The 17966-nt window shown below is 46.0% G+C and overlaps 1 protein-coding gene across 1 annotated transcript in view; it reads left to right on the top strand.

Annotated features, from left to right (window-relative positions):
* The first annotated feature begins 901 nt into the window (after positions 1 to 901).
* The window catches only part of SIDT1 (SID1 transmembrane family member 1), a 66694-nt gene continuing 49629 nt past the window's right edge, over positions 902 to 17966 (top strand). Inside the window, exon 1 of the mRNA XM_060269166.2 lies at positions 902 to 2069. Within this exon, the coding sequence (XP_060125149.1) occupies positions 1869 to 2069 (201 nt within the window). The 5' untranslated portion in view covers positions 902 to 1868. The remainder of the gene's footprint in view (positions 2070 to 17966) is intronic.

Here is a 17966-nt window from a genome sequence, read left to right as displayed (position 1 = left end):
CGAGGAAGCCTATTCAGCATAAGGGAATTTCCCTTAAAAAAAGGGAGAACTTGGCAGCTATGCTGACCAGTGCAGTAAAATCACATTGCACAGATTACAAAAGTACCTTGTTGGCTGCCTACTCGCTTCCAAGCCCATTTTGAGTTTTGGGTGGTTACCTTTGAAGCCCTAAATGGCTATGCATCTGAAGGACTCGCTGTACCAACATGCCTAAGAGGGGGTTATCCACATTCCAATGGGGGGCAGAAGCTTGTTTTGTGTTCACATGTATTAGGCCAGGCACCCCCAGACTTTGGCCCTCCAGATGTTTTGGACTACAATTCCCATAATCCCTGACCACTGGTCCTGTTAGCTAGGGATCATGGGAGTTGTAGGCCAAAACATCTGGAGGGCCGCAGTTTGGGGATGCCTATATTAGGCTTTCTTTGGGGTGGCACCTACCTTGCAAGGTGCTTACAACCTCAGCACTTCTATTTCAGAATCAAGTTAAAACTTTTTTGTTTTGTTTACTGAAGTAATTTGAGTGTTTTTATTGTTTTAAACTGTCTGACTTTTTTAGTTGGCTCTGTCTGTATTAACATCCCCGCCCCCAACCTTAGTTATGTTGTTTTTGCATAATTTATTGTGCTTTTTCTTTGAAGCAGTAACTTGCCTAGGTACCATCACTGAAGACAGGAAGGTTGGTCCTTCTCTGATTTGTGGGATGCTCTCCCATTGCATATGCAACAAGCATTCTTTTTTTTGGGGGGGGGGTTGTAGCCAGGTTTGGTCATTTCGCTCTTCATGCATAACTTATTGTGTCATTTGTTTTTTTGCTGTTCAAACGACCCAAGGTACTAAAGGCTATGTTTATTTTTAAATCAATGAATCAAAGTAATTGCTCAAGAACGAAGCTCTAGAAACTGGCATTTAATCAGGGCTACAAAAATACGCTTATTGCAAGTGGCTGACTTCCGTAACCATTTATCTCAGTATAATCTGTTCACCCCCGCCCCCCATCCGAAAGCTAAATGTGACGTTTTAATAATAAGTACTAGCAACCTTCTCGAAAGTGCTGCGTATGGTAGGAAGTACAGTAGAGAGATTATATGAGCAGGAGCGTGCAAATGGACACGTGGCAGAGGCTGGCGCAAACCACCCAGGCACTAGCGTGGGATTTGCTGCGGGCATTATTTTTACAGATCGCTGCCTACGAGACGATGTCTTGCGAGAAAAGCAAGCGGGGGGTTCTCCAAATAACAATAAACTTAACCATCGTGAAAGGTTAATCGTAAGTGATGTTTCCAACCGGAGTTCGCTTCCCGCCCGGGTTTTTCTGCTTGCCGAGCCCTGCGCGCAATAAACGATTTTGGGTCGCGTCTTTCGGCTATCTCCGTCTTGCGCAAGACTTAAAATTCGAAGGACACGTCCTGGCAGTCGAGAAGTAAAAGGCAGCCAGTTAGTTTCCAACCCTCGGCCGGCTTCCCTTCCCCGGGGACCATAACCCGGGCGGGTTTCTGCTGCGGGATCTCAACCTTTTTGCGCGGTGCGCAGCCTGCTGCTGCGTTATCTGCGGATACCTCCGTGCGCGCCGAGTAGAAGAAGCTGCTGTCTAGACCCAACCTTTTGCCGAGGGAGATCGGCGTCTATCAATTAGACGCAGAGGGGGGAAAGGTAGATCCGGCATACGCGCCTCCAATCCGGATTCACCCACCACTACTACGGCTGTCTGTGGAACGGCCGAGCTGCAAACGGGCGCATGGAGACCCCCGGCGTGGAGAGCAGCGCCTAGCCACGGCTTGAAGGCGACGCCAGGCCCGGCGTTGGAGCGGACCCTGCTTCAGCCGCTCCCGATTTCTTTTCCTCTTCCTCCACCTGGCTGGGGGATCATGAGCGGCTGGGCCAGGCTCGCCGGGCTCCTGCTGGCAGTCGCCGGAACCCGCGAGCTGCAGCCTCCTCGCGCGCAAAGGAGAGGCGCCGGTGCCGCCGGCGCAGAAGAGGCAGCGCAGTTCGACAAAATCTACTCCGGCCAGGTCAACCGAGCCGCCGAGCGCCTTTACACGTTCAACTACACCAGCAAGCCGGGCCAGGTAAGGCGAAGCACCACCCAAGGCTGCTGTCCTCCCCACTGCCCGGTAGCAGAGCCATGGCGGCTCCAGGGGCGCTCGGTCACCACCAGACTCCCGAGCCAGATTCACCTGCCGGGGCAAGGAGCATGGATTCCCGCCCCCCCCCCCCAACTCCCCAGGCAGGGCGGGTGACGCGAGGAGAGAGGCAGGCCTGTGTGGCCGCCGTTATGGATGGTCGGTGGGTACAGACAGCCCTCCGCAGACCTCTCTGCGGAAGAGCTGTTGCAACCAGAGCTTGGATAGGAAGGGCAGGAGGTTCACGGCAGGGAAGCGAGACCCGTCTTGCCTGCCTGCGTGCCTGCAGCTGACTAGCTGCCGCAGCTGGACAGTTGATGCTGGGAGAGATGGATCGACCTTGGTGCGATTCGGTGGGGAAACGCTTATGTCTCGAACCCCTCTTTGGAGGGGGAATGCGCTTTAGATGCGGTTTGGGACCGCAGGCTGCTGATCTTCCCTCCTTGAGAGTCTCTCTAAAGTGGGGGTGGGAGAAATGTCGATTTGTCTGGTCCAATATCTTCTCCAGTTGCCCAGGAAACACTTGCATTGTTTTGGGGTCTGTGTGTGTGTGGCTGTTTTTTTTTTTAATGCATCCATCGTTAACTTCTTGCCTTTCTTTCTGATGAAACATTTTCTGTGGCTGTTTGCTCGATTTGGGAGTTTTATTCAGAAAAAGAGAGAGGCATCATGTTTGTCTGAAGCTTTTGAGTCACCAAACATATTAGCTCTGTCCAGTAAAGGTAAAGGTAAAGGGACCCCTGACCATTAGGTCCAGTCGCGGACGACTCTGGGGCTGTGGTGCTCATCTTGCTTTATTGGCCGAGGGAGCCGGCATACTGCTTCCGGGTCATGGGGCCAGCATGACTAAGCCGCTTCTGGTGAACCAGAGCAGCACACAGAAACACTGTTTACCTTCCCGCTGAAGCGGTACCTATTTATCTACTTGCACTTTGACGTGCTTTTGAACTGCTAGGTTGGCAGGAGCAGGGACAGAGCAATGGGAGCTCACCCCGTCGTGGGGATTCGAACCGCCGGCCTTCTGATCGGCAAGCCCTAGGCACTGTGGTTTAACCCACAGCGCCACCTGCACCTGTCCAGTACTGTATATATATAGATGGATATTTGTCAGGGAAACAAACATCTATTGTTTAATGAGAATGCATTCATAAAATCTTTGGAGATGCCATATAACATATTGGGATATAACTGTTACCTACCCAGATATAGCTAGATATATCTATTAGAGTACCCAGCTTCTATGTATGGTGAAGTTATTTCAAAGCAATCCATTACAATCTGTTGCAGCCTAACAGGATGCCTCCTCTGGAATTTCTCTCTCTCATCATTCCAACAATTTCCTCCATAGCCTCTCCAACAATTTCATTTCCCAGAAGGTGAAAGGAGCAACAAGAGGATCATCTACTTTGGGCCTGGTCCTCACCAATTCTTTTTAAAAAATTATAAAATGATGCACCGTTAGCCTTGAACTCCTGATAAATTATTCAGAATACATACAAAATATTCCAAATGCATGTTGGAAATGAAAGGAACATAAAGGGATATTTTATCATGTTTGGTGGACATGTAAAAAAGCTATTTAAAATATTGGACATGAAATCACATTAGGTGCCAAAAGGGTAGAGGTTGAACCCAGGGAGTCTGATGTTCGCTTATAAAAACAGTGGATTCCATCTGCCGTTTGGGTCATTTAGCAAAGAGGATTTCACAAGACACAGAAAATGACTTGTGGAACTCGAAAGGCTTTGGGTGACTTTCAAACTACAAAGGGGAAATAGGAGGGAAACCCTGCCCAGTGGAGTAGCCATATTCAGCCCAAACCTCACCAGAAAATTGTCCATCCATCACAATAGTCACAAAGAGCCCCCCCTCCCGACACATCCATCAATGAAGTATCACCAATAATAATTATTTATTTACATGCAGCCTATCTGACTGGTTGTCCCCAGCCACTCTAGGTGGTTCCAATCCACACAATGTCTTCTATCTGGGGCTTCCCTGAACATTTCCCTGGTTGTGTGCCAGCAACAACTAAAAATATGTTGGAATTAACTCAAGGCATGTTGCTTCCTCCTCCAGAGGTTTATAAGAATGAATTTTATTATTTCTGAGTATGTATCCAGACCTGGAAGAGCATACGGTGGCAGTTCTGGGCTATATCAATCACTGCACAGATACTGTCACAGTAAATAAATACACCCTGGTTTATCCCAGTCAGAAACCCTGGATGAACAGAGAGGTCCAGTGCCTGCTGCGGGATAGGAACAGGTCTTTCAGGCTTGGCGATGTGCAGCTTTACAGCACCGCAAGAGCTAACTTGAAGAGAGGTATTTGACGGGCAAAGCTGGATTATAAGCAGAGGATTGAGGATAACTTTAGTAGAACCAACACGAGGCAGGTGTGGCAGGGGATTCAACAGATTACCAACTACAAACCGAACCTTGGTGCCGTCGATGGTGACCCTTCACTGGCAGAGGAGCTTAATCTTTTCTTCGCTCGCTTTGAGAGGGAGCCACCGGAGATGGCTGTATTACAGGTACCAGCCCAGAGTGGCCCTTCATTTACTGTAGAAGAGCATGAGGTGAGGCAGGTACTGAGGTCGGTGAATCCAAGGAAGGCTGCTGGCCCTGATCGCATCACTGGACGGGTGTTGAGGGGCTGTGCAGGCCAGCTGGCGAGAGTCTTTACTAAGGTCTTCAACAAGTCCCTACACCAGTCTATTATCCCACCCTGCCTGAAGTCGTCAACTATTGTTCCTCTGCCAAAAAAATCCACAATTAGTAATCTGAATGACTACAGACCAGTTGCACTTACAGTGGTACCTCGGTTTACAACCACAATTGGTTCCGGAAGTCTGTACTTAACCTGAAGCGTACTTAACCTGAAGCGAACTTTCCCATTGAAAGTAATGGAAAGTGGATTAATCCGTTCCAGACGGTCCGCGGAGTACTTAAACTGAAGCGTACTTAACCTGAAGCGAACTTTCCAATTGAAAGTAATGGAAAGTGAATTAATCCGTTCCAGATGGGTCCGCGGTGGTTGTAAACAGAGGTGGTTGTAAATCGAGGTATGACGTACTCAGATTATTATGAAGTGTTTTGAGAAACTGGTACGGAGTTACATCATTTCCTGTCTTCCATCGACATTTGATAACTACCAGTTTGCATACAGGGCGAATAGATCCACAGAGGATGCTATCACTACCACCCTCCATGCCGCTCTGTCCCATCTGGAGCAGCTGGGGAGTTATGCGAGGCTGCTGTTCATGGACTTTACCTCTGCTTTTAACACTATCCTCCCCCATAGACTGATGTCCAATCTAGAGGCGCTTGGACTTTCTAACTCCATTTGTCTCTGGGTTTTGAATTTTCTGTCAGACCGCTCCCAGAGGGTTAGAGTAGGGTCATATATGTCCACAGCCCTTAGCCTTAACACCAGCTCCCCACAGGGTTGTGGGTTGAGTCCCCTGCTCTATTCCCATGATTGTACAGCTATCCACTCTAGCAACAAAATCATCAAGTTTGCTGATGACACCACTGTGGTGGGGCTCATTTCTGGGGGGGGGGGTGAGTCTGCCTATTGGGACGAGGTGGAATGGCTCTATGGTTGGTGTGGAGATAATAATCTGGTCTTTAATACTGCCAAGACCAAGGAACTGGTGGTGGACTACAGGAAGAAAAAGGCAGACATTCAGCCCTTGTATATTGGCAGGGACTGGGTGGAGAGGGTGGCTGTATTTAAGTTTCTGGGTGTTACCATTGAGTAGAGTATGACCTGGAGCGTGAATACCACTGCTCTGGTGAAGAAGGCCCAGCAGAGAATATATTTCCTCAGACTTTTAAAAAAGAACAGGCTGAGTGAGAGACTGCTGGTGTCCTTCTACCAAGGCTCCATAGAGAGCATTCTTACATACAGTGGAACCTCGGTTTATGAACACCTCGGTTTACGAATTTTCGGTTTACGAACGCCGCGGACCCATCTGGAACGGATTAATTCACTTTCCATTACTTTCAATGGGAAAGTTCGCTTCAGTTTATGAACGCTTCAGTTTATGAACAGACTTCCGGAACCAATTGTGTTCATAAACCGAGGTACCACTGTACTGTATTTGTGCTTGGTTTTCTAGCTGCATAGTCATGGATAGGAAAGTGCTCCAGAAGGTCATAACCACAGCCCAAAAGATTATCGGTCATCCTCTCCTATCTCTGGAAGAACTATACAATTCCTGTTGCCTTAAAAAAAGCAAATAATATTTTACAGGATTCATCTCATCCTGGATATAGTCTTTTTGCACCATTGCCTTTGGGCAAGAGATACAGAACAATTAAATCAAGAACGAATAGATTAAAAACAGTTTCTATCCAAGAGCATAACCATCTTAAATGCTGTAACTAAATAATATGATCCTGGGGAGTTGTGATGGGTGGGTCTGTATGTATGTATGTGTGTGTGTGTGTGTGGCTGTAATGTGTTTTTGTTTTGTTTATGGGATGGCATTCAATTTCATTGTACTATGTACAATGACAATAAAGTATCTATTCTGAATGTGTGTTTGTGCATGTGCATTTCTAGGTATACCTGATTATATTCCACCTTTCCACTGAAAGGTAACTACACGAACACACATGTAGCAAAATGTATTGCTCTGACCCCCATAATAATGCTTGAAGATAATGCTTTAATCCATGTACCGGTACAAGTTACAAGGAAAAGGTGGGACACACCTGGAGCAAAGAAAGCAAATGCATAATTGCCAATTGCAATCAAATTACCCAACTGCTTCAAAACAAAAGCAATGAATCCTGGCCCTCTTTCAATAGCTGGTTTGCAGGATCTGGCCCCAGGTCCATGGAAGGACACCATCTCATATTCAACAGCAGCAGCCAGAAACTTGCAGGAGTTCACAAGCAGCACATGATGTTCAGGCCTGTACCCTGCTTTTCCCACAAAACATGCTTCCTTAGATAAGAGTGTGACCATATTAGCCCATCCTTTTGTCTGTTTTCAAAGATGAAATATGCTTCAGAGAGGGGGAAGAGGAAGGGAATATGGACCTAGGATTGTGGTGGTTTGAGACGAGCAGTGGCGTAGCATGGGTTGTCAGCACCCGGGACAAGGCAAGTAATTTGCGCCCCCTAACCTGTGGATTTTAGCACTTGAGTCTCTTCCACTAGATTAGTTAAAGAAACCCTTACCCCTAAGCACATGTATTGTTTGTTATGAAAATACTGATGTAATTAAAGTAAAATGCATCTAAATATAAGTTTATTTTCAAACACTTTATTGACTGCAAACATGCATTACACATTCTCCACATTTTCAGCAGGTCTATGAATACAAATCTACAAATGTAGTAACCTAGCATGGGCCATGCTATTATATGTCGTCTCACAACCATCGTAAACGACAAAAAATATCAAGAACAAAAACTAAACATCAAAATGGAACCATACCCTGGAGATGATCCAAGACTGGGCTAGATGGAGCCAACTTCCTCAATCCTGTACCTCTAATTGTAATTCTTTAATAGAAGTGCAAGGTATCAATCTGTATATACAGATTAATTTAAATTCGCCTGCTTTTAATTAGCGCAAATTTTTCAACAACAGAATTGAAATCTACATTAATGTCTCTCAATGGACAGTATTGCTAGATTACTCAGTCTTTCTTGGCCCATTGTAGATCTCTGATATGTTTTAATTAGTTTAAGTTTTGAGAAACTTCTTTCACAACTCGCTGTAGAAACAGGGATAGTAATAAAGATTCTTAATGTGACAACCAGGGCCGGTGCGTCCATTTAGGCGAAATAGACAGCTGCCTAGAGCGCCAAAATGGAGGGGGCGCTGCTGGCAAGCCTGCCCGCTGCCGCCCATGGACGCGGGTCTCTTTGCCCAGGGAAGTGCGCTGAGCCTCCGGTCGCCGTCGCCGCCTCGCCCCCTCACAGCGCTGCTGCCGAGCTCGGGGGAGGAGGATGAGGCGGCGTTGGCCCTGAGCGGCGGCGGCAGCGGCAGTGGCTGCGAGGGAGCATCCCTCCTTCACCTCTCCATGGCTTCCTCGCTTGGGAAGTTTTTAAACTCACTTAAAAACACCATTGAAATATTGTGATCGTTCGTATATTGATTTTAGCCGGATCAATTGTTTATTTTTTGTTTTTTCTACTTTTTTATTTTTTCCTATTTTTTATTTTTATTTTTTCTATTTTCTATTTTTCTTCTTCTATTTTTTCTATTTTATTTTTTATTAATGGGGGGGCAGAAGGTGATCTCGCCTAGGGCGCAAAAAACCCTAGCACCGGCCTTGGTGACAACAAAGTTAATTAAACTTTCTTGCCGCTTCCACTTATACACCCAGCGAAGCAAATCTAAAGCTGACCAGTTTGCAACCTGCTCATCAGGATTGACCTCCTTATACAAGATAATGTGGTGCCGAAGTCGAGTTATTTCGGTGAGCATAGATGCAGCATTCAATTCTGTGTACCGAGCACACGTGTGCTGAATTTGTTTCTTAATAAAATCATCTTTTCCAGTATCCAACAATGTTTGGATTTGCAAAAAAGCAAATCGCTGGTGAAGCGTATTCATCTGCGTAGTACGGTTTTTAATTTCTGCCTGAAGCTGATCAATTGCTTCCAGTTGTTCTCTGCTTGTTTCCTGTATTAAGGTCAAGCCAGCATCGCAACTGTTCTCACCATCCATCTTCTACTTGCGTCTTCCAACTCTTCTCTCTGTAGGTATGCAATAGGTTTTGCATACCTGCAGAGCTTTCTCAGTTGCCTTTGACACTAGACTATCACGTTTTTTATGACAAAATAAAGCCAATGCTTTTAACTTTTGCACGCATTGATCAAGCGCAAGTCCTCCTTGCTGCAGGTAGATCTGAGTATCATTTACTTCGGTTAGTACTGGGTTCCAAAAATGCAAGAAAGAGAAAAAAACATATGTCATTATGCAAACTAAAAGACTTCCTGCATCACCCCTGGTTTCAGAGGTTTCTTCTGGCCCATCTCTCAACGCTTCCAAAGCGTCTATTATTTTCTCAGTGTGTTCAGCAAGTACGCATACAGCTTCATGCTTTGAATTCCATCTTGTGTTACACGATCACTTTACACGAATTGGTACATGTTTCTTAAGGATATCCCACCTGTGGGTGGAGCTTGAGAAAAATGCATACACCTTTTCCACAGTGCCAAAGAAAGTAACAGACTTTGTCCCAACACCAACTGCATGCATCCCAGCAAGATTGAGCGAGTGATTGTTACATGGCACAAACATTGCTTTGGGATTCATATCCAAAATACGTTTTTGTACACCACTAATGTGTCCAGCCATAGTCGCACCATTGTCGTATCCCTGGCCGTAGCAATGCTCTAGTTTAAGGCCATCAGCTTGCAACTTGTCACAAATTTGTTTTCTAATGACATCAGCTGATTTCCCATATAACTGAATAAAGTCAATGAAAGACTCTGTCACATGGACTTCTGAATCTTCAATATGCACATATCGAATCACTTGGGACATTTGGTCAGTGTGTGAAATATCAGGAGTGCTATCAAACATTATAGCAAAATACTTGGCCTTTATGATATTTTGAAAGATGACTGTTCGAATGTGATCGCCGAGCAGGCTAATAAACTCATTCTGGCTCTGTGGAGAGAGATAGGACACAACGTAACCATCTGTGCGTTGTACTCTGTGAAGATGTTTGGCAACTGGGTCATATTTGGAGAGTAACTTGAAAGTTTCTAATAAATTTCCACAGTTACCATCTGTTTTTAAATCTTCAGAGTGACCATGTAAGGGTAAGGTTTGCCTGGCTAGATACAGAACACAATCAAGTATTCTGACTAAGATTGCCTTCCATTTTTCAAATGACCTCTGTTGTGCAAGCTGGGCAGCAGCATCAATAGTCTCCTGTTTATGCAGCCGCATTTCTAATTCTTTCCACATTGTAAATGCACTCAAGTGACACCGACACAGGATCAGGATTATGAGTCTGCTGCTGATGGTCCTGCTGTAATTTCAGCAGTACTCACCAAAAACCGGTGAAGGCTTCCAGCTAGCTTAGCTTGTTGCTCTGTCTCTATCTTTCTCCTTTTCCTGCCTTGTGCACCAGATTCTTTTTTGTATGGCATGATATAGGTGTAGTATTCTGCTAAAATTCTAAAAAAAAGAAAATCACTTTCTTGCCTTGCTGCACTTTTAGCACCCCTTCATTGTATAACCATTTCTTTACTCTTAACATAATGTTTATTCACCTTCATGCCTATTGCCTTACTCTTTCAGCAAAAAAATAAAAATAAATTAAAGGTTGCTAGACCCACTGGCTTACATCAACTTATGTTGAGCTGGAGCAGCTACATATGGATCGAAATCTGTCTCGTCACTGTTGAACCAACCAAACTTCAATCCGAGTAGTCTTTGTTTGAGGAGGGTTTTGGCCCTACATGTCGAATGCATGTGATGAGTTTAGTGATCCTGCCTATGCCCTGCTAAGTGTCCAGCGTGCCCCCTTTCAATGCAGAATGACCAGCATGCCCCCTTTCAATGCAGAATGACCAGCCTGCCCCCTTTCAATGCAGAGAGACTTACCTGCCGCAGTTCCCCGCGTCTCCTCGAGTCCTCCCGCCTCCTGCTCGGCAGCTCAGCCAATTGCATGCATTCGCCTTTCGGCCAATGAGGAAGGGGATCCCACTTCCTGATTGGCTAGGAGGAGGATCCGTGTGACAATAGCGAAATGTTTGCGAAATCTGTGATAGCGCCAGACTGCTGACTCTGCTCACTCGCTGTTAAACTGACTGAGCGAACTGTTATGTCAGAGACAGACAGAGTGCATAGGCCCCCCTCCTTGCCAAAGTCCCTTGGAGTACAAACCCTGAACAAACCCAAAAGCAACGCGTGGCTAATAATGTATTACCAATAATTTGATCAAGCCATAATATTTACAAATCATAAACATCAACCTATGATACATGCATAGTTATGCAAAAGTTCATAGAAAAGAAATAGTAGGCGTAATCAATCACTATCAGGGAACACCACAATGGAGGCAAGATGCCTTTCAATAGTCAAAATCCAGCAATATTGCAGTGAAAGGTGCTCCAAACACAGGAATAATGTATTCAAAGTGCTGTAGAATGCAGCAGCAAACAGAAAGCAGAACAGAACAGTTTTTCCAGGATAGGTGAACTGTTTCAAGGATAAGTCTTCATCAGCTGACAATGAAATGGAATACATAACATTAAATTATAAAACGGAAATTGAAATGGCCAACCTGCACGTCAATAAACATAAATAAATGAATGACAAATACATACCCAATAAATTGTCTTCTCAGGTAAAAATAATGACTATGGATCAGTTCTCACTAGCAAGTGTAGTAGACTGATACTGATAGCAGAACGCTATTGGAATTATAAAGGCTATCCACAGGTGTATCAAATCACAGGTAATTTCAGGAAATTTAAAGATACAGTATACAAAATCTAGCATAACAAACACAAACAAAAGCCATGTGTAAAAAACCTTAAATAAAGCAGTTGAAATCTGATTCTGTATTTAAACCCCCCGGCTGTAGGGATTAAAAAAAATCAATCTAGTTTCTTGTTGGTGTAATAATCTAACGTAATCTTTCCTCGTCCCAAGTTTTCTCTGATTGACCCAAAGGGCAGTGTACAGTAAATCTGTATCTGAATGATGGTGTTCTACAAAGTGCTCAGCTAAGGGTGCCTCCATGACTTGGTTCCTCATGTGGGATCGATGTTTCCCTATACGGACACTGCCCGCCTGTGTGGTCGATCCAATGTAAAGTAAATTGCAAGGGCATCTTAGGTATACAAGGTCTGTATGCCGTATTTCTCCGAAAATAAGACACCGTCTTATATTTATTTTTCCTCAAAAAAAAAACACTGCCTTATTTTCTGGGAATGTCTTATTTTTTTTATTAAGTATGGTACAGTTTAACCTACAAGGTTAAACTGCCTATCGCTATGGCTTATTTTCGGGGTATGGCTTATATTCCTCGAATGCTTAAAAATCCTGCTATGGCTTATTTTATGGCTATGTATTTTAGGAGAAACAGGGTACCTGTTAGAGCAGAATTAAATAATGAGATGGAGGAGTAAGCCATAATGTGAATATACTCACCCTAAGGCTGAAGCCAGATGTGAAGCTGAACTTGTAGTTATTTTTAAATTGTTAACTGCTGCAGGGAGCCCTGGTTTTCATTAGTACTGTAACACACGGGGAGGGGTGTCAACCTTTTCATTCTGGTATAGTCCTGATTAAAACAAGTTTCCCTTCTAGGGTTGTCAGACTCAATAGAGGACAGGACTTCTGTGCCTTTAATTGCCCTGCTCTCTTTTGAGTCTGGAAACCTTAAAGGGAAACCAGCAGACCCTTTGTTTAATTTCCAAGCAAAGGCTCTGCTGGTTTCTCTTTAAGGTTTCCAGACTCAAAAGAGAGCAGGGCAATTAAAGGCACAGAAGTCCGTCCTCTATTGAGTCTGGCAACCCTATTCCCTTCTGGTGTCTATTAGTGCTGAAAGAAAACATCACATGGGGTGGGTACAGTGGTTACATGTTGCAATAATGCCTTGCGTTTATCTAATATTCAAAGCACTTCCCATTCCTTGCATCAGGAAGCCCTACAGGAACACTGTATTTTCTCATAGTTGCAAGGTGTGTATGTGTTTGTGTGTGGTGCCTGAGGCAAGATTTAACTTCCTGGTTCACAGGTCAGTCCATTATAGAGCAATCCTATACTGTATAGTCATACCTTGTGTTGCATTCGCTTCATGTTGCGTCTTTTCGCGTTACATCCCGCGGCAACCCAGAAGTACCAGAACGGGTTACTTCGGGGTTTCGCCGCTCGCACATGCGCAGAAACGCCAAATCACGCTGCACTCCTAAGCAGACACAGCGCTTCGAGTTGCAGGCATTTCATGTTATGGGCGGGCCTCCGGAACGGATCCCGTCTGTAACACGAGGTACCACTGTAGTCACCTTTATGGAAGTCCACAAATACACTGTACACCTGCCAAATACTATGCTTATTCAGCCTAGGGCAAGAGGGGGAAATAACTTTTTATTAAAAAGTTAGAAAATGGAAGGATACCCTGCCCTAATAAGCACAATCTTTGTTACTGCCCTCCAATTGCAGGTGGGGCTGGCAACACACCCCATTATGTGTGGCAATAGAAGCAGCCAGTGACAGTGCGACAATTGGGGATACCTCCAGCACACCATCTCGGATCTTGTATCTTACAGAGCATGCAAAGGGATACTATTGCACCCCAAGTCCAATGGTTCCAGGGACATCATGCTCTCACACAGGGATTTTTTTTCTTTTTTTGCCATGCTTTGCTCAAGAAGTCTGCTCAACCCAGCAAAGGAGGTCCCTAAGTGGTGAGGTGCGCAGGATGGCAGCCAAAGCGGCCTGAGCGGGGTGGGGGGAGCGACCAACCCGGCATCTTGTCACATGACTTGGGTTACAAGATGTTGGTGTCGGTGGTGTTTGGGTTGGCGACTTGTGGGAATGTTGTGGATACAGTGGTACCTCGGGTTACAAACGCTTCAGGTTACAGACTCCGCTAACCCAGAAATAGTACCTCGGGTTAAGAACTTTGCTTCAGGATGAGAACAGAAATTTTGCTCCAGCGGCGCTGCGGCAGCAGGAGGCCCCATTAGCTAAAGTTGTACCTCAGGTTAAGAACAGTTTCAGGTTAAGAACGGACCTCCGGGATGAACTAAGTCAGGGGTCCCCAAACTACGGCCCCCGGGCCGGATGCGGCCCAATCGGCCTTCCAATCCAGCCCGCGACGACCCCCGCCGCCCGCTGCCGCCGCCCGCTCTCGCAGCGCGCGGCGCAGCGACGATCTAAAAAATCGGCAAAAAATCGCCGAAAATCCTTTGTGCGCATGCGTATGGGCCTCTCCCGACCCGGAAGAGGTCATTTCTGGTGCACTTCCGGGTCGGGGGAGGCCCATACGCATGCGCACAAGCGATTTTCGGCGATTTTTTCCCCGCCCGTGTGCGTGTGCGCATGCGCACGGGCGCGCGCTCCCCCACCCTCCGGCCCACCGCGCGCGCACTCCCCTGCCCTCCGGCCCACCGCGCGGTCGGCGCGGCGGGCACCGGCCCGCCGTGCGGTAAGTCTGGGGACCCCTGAACTAAGTTCTTAACCAGAGGTACCAGTGTACTAGGAGAGTATATATTGATTAAATATTATCATTCCTAACTCATACTAGTGAGTCATACAGCAGAGTTCATTCCCTTCTATACACAGCAGGAAGCTAGTTGCAGAGCCATTTGAATCTCTTTAGTTAGGCAATCCAATCTGGTATGCCCAGATTGGAGTATATTCCTGGTAAGACCTCTTTGTCCCTCCTAAAAAGAATAAAGACACAATAAGCTTTTTTAAAAAAGTAATAAGAAGTTTACTCACATTCAGTTCCCTGAATGCAGGCTTTAGCTTAGAGTTACAGAAGAAGGTTTGAGTTCATCCCATATGGGAATGAGCCCATGTCCTGGTGGCTGACAGCCAGCAGACAGCAAAAGACATCAGTATCAAGAGAGCAGCATGGCATCAAGAGGAAGAAGAGGACCCCATAAGCTTCTCTTATGGGGTCTCCCAGGGTTATGCCCACCTATCTGGTTACACGCAGGGGGAGGAAGTTCCAGACCAGGTGTGACAGGAAGTCCTTCTAAAACTGGAGTAACACCTCCCAGTGTGTCCACTCTGGGCAAACAGGAAGTGTTGTACTTGCTTGCTTATGTTACACACCACACGACTTAGGTGGTGAATTCTGGCACCTTTTTTCTTTTTTGACTCATGTTTTACATACCTTTTTTCACTGATGTTTTACATACCACACACACACCAGTCATATTAGGGGCAAAAGAGAGGGGCATGCCTGGGATTAAAATTACCTAGCAGATACCACAGAGTCGTTTCCTAACCACTCAGCCACAGCAGGAGACCAGAATCATGGGGCCTTTTTCTCCCACTTCTGGGGTGAAAATTATACAAATCTTTGACTTGCATACTCAGAGCCAGGTAGGTAGCCGTGTTGGTCCGACACAGTTGAAATAAATTAAAAAATTAAAAAAATTGTCCAGTAGCACCTTAGAGACCAACTAAATTTGTTCTGAGTACTGTATAAGCTTTCATGTGAATGCATACTTCTTCAGATACCCATTCAGATATTCAGAGCCATTCATGAATATTAAAGTATTCTCTGCTTTAATGAAACCCTGAAAGAAATTTAGTCTTGATGCAAAGATGGGGAATCTTTTTTTTCCTGTTGTGGACTGCATTCTCAAGAACATGTATATAGCCTGGAGGGGATTTCATTAAATTTTTAAGCATTGACATAGATACAAGATATCAAATGTAGCATTGCCTGGTTAGAAATTTCTCAGGCAATGATAGTTCCAAGACATCTCTAGTTTGAGAAGGCTTTGAAAACTTGCAATTAAAGCTTTACTTTAAGTGGTCACAAATTGACACAACATAAGGTACACCTTTTCAAAGTTGTGATTGCCTTCACCTTTAGATGCCAGAAAAGGGATACAACAATAAAATATTTTAATGGTGTAGTTTATAGAAGCAAACATTCGGTGGTAACCAAGGAGACTATGACCAGGAGGTTGGTAACCATCTACTTTCCATTTTTATGCACTGCAACATTACATTACACCACACACACACACACACACACACACACACGGTAAACAATGCTGAGATGTTATAAATTGTATCTCAGGTTGTTTCCATGATACTGGGTGGTTTGCAAACTCTGGGTGGTTTGCAAACACCTCAAAGAAGGCCTATAGGATTCTATAGGATTCAAAATATGAGCTTCTGTTCAAGGGCGTAGCCAGGATCAAAACTAGGGGGGGGCAAGCCATGATCATTCAGGGGCGGGGCCACAAAGTGGGAACGTGGGCGGGGCTACAGGGCCAGCTGGCCTGACGACATCGTGGTGGCGGCAGCGGCGGCAGCGGCCACCTTGTGCTTCTGGGGCTGGCAACGGCGGCGGCTACCCTGCTTGGCTGGAGAGGACGGGAGGGTCGGGCAGGCAAGAGGGGGTGACAGGGTGGGCGAGGGCAAGGCAAGGCACGGCTGCAGTCACGACGGCTCCGAGGCGTTGCTGCATATCAGCATAATATTTCAACCATGTTGTGGGTTCAAGCCCCACCTTAGGAAAAAATTCCTGCATTGCAGGGGGTTGGACTAGATGACCCTTGTGGTCCCTTCCGACTACAATTCTATGATTCTATTGATATATTGCCATAGCATATGCATCATTCTGCTTTCTTGAATTGTCCTACTCCTAGGCATAGCAGCCAACTCCTAGAGGCCTAGGTGCCTCCCCCCCCCAAATACTAGTAAATACCGTATGTGAAAGAGTCATCCCCCCCATGTTGATGGGCTTTCTATGTGGGGCTTATCTGCCCCCCCCATATTTTATTAAGAATGGAAGAGGGAGGGAAGGAAGGAAGAAATAGAGAGAGGGATAACTCATATTTGTGGGTGCCTCTGGGTGACGCTGTGATGCTGGAACTCTGCAGCAAGAGGACGGGAGGGTCGGGCAGGCGAGAGGGGGTGGCAGGGCGGGTGAGGGCGAGGGAAGGCACGGCCGCAGTCACGACAGCTCCGAGGCGTTGCTGCATATCAGCATAATATTTCAACCATGTTGTGGGTTCAAGCCCCACCTTGGGGGAAAAATCCTGCATTGCAGGGGGTTGGACTAGATGACCCTTGTGGTCCCTTCCGACTACAATTCTATGATTCCATTGATATATTACCATAGCATATGCATCATTCTGCTTTCTTGAATTGTCCTACTCCTAGGCATAGCAGCCAAATCCTAGAGGCCTAGGTGCCTCTCCCCCCCCCCAATTACTGGTAAATACCGTATTTGAAAGAGTCACCCCCCCATTTTGATGGGCTTTCTATGTGGGGCTTATCTGCCCCCCCCCAGTATTTTATTAAGGATGGAAGAGGGAGGGAAGGAAGGAATAATAGAGAGAGGGATACCTCATATTTGTGGGTGCCTCTGGGTGATGCTGTGAAGCTGGAACTCTGCAGCAAGAGGATGGGAGGGTCGGGCAGGCAAGGGCGAGGCAAGACAGGGCCGCAGTCTCGATGGCTCCGAGGCGTTGCTGCATATCAGCATAATATTTCAACCATGTTGTGGGTTCAAGCCCCACATTGGGGAAAAATTCCTGCATTGCAGGGGGTTGGACTAGATGACCCTTGTGGTCCCTTCCGACTACAATTCCATGATTCTATTGATATATTACCATAGCATATGCATCATTCTGCTTTCTTGAATTGTCCTAGGCATAGCAGCCAACTCCTAGAGGCCTAGGTGCCTCCCCCCCAAAAAAAGAAATTACTGGTAAATACTGTATTTTAAAGAGTCCTCCCCCCCCATGTTGATGGGCTTTCTATGTGGGGCTTATCTGCCCCCCCCCCCGTATTTTATTGAGGATGGAAGAGGGAGGAAAGGAAGGAAGAAATAGAGAGAGGGATAACTCACATTTGTGGGTGCCTCTGGGTGACGCTGTGATGCTAGAACTCTGCAGCAAGAGGAAGATACCGGTACACCTGTACAGGAGCCTTGTAAGCAGCTTTCTCTCTGCTTGATTTACAGCAGGCACGTCCAACAGGTAGATTGTGATCTACCAGTAGACCACTGGATGTCTGTGGTAGATCACTGCTAGATCACTGGCACCCCTAAAAAAAGCTCACCCAAATTTTTCCTCCTCCCTAAAAAAAGCTGAACTATGACCTGAAGCCCTAAACAAAAATGGGCCTCCCTCCCTCCTAAAAGAAGCTC

Source organism: Zootoca vivipara, chromosome 15 (genome assembly GCF_965207765.1).
Source record: "Zootoca vivipara chromosome 15, rZooViv2.hap1.1, whole genome shotgun sequence".
Lineage (NCBI taxonomy): Eukaryota > Metazoa > Chordata > Lepidosauria > Squamata > Lacertidae > Zootoca > Zootoca vivipara.
Note: the sequence above shows the minus strand (reverse complement) of the source record. Positions and strands in the feature narration are given on the sequence as shown.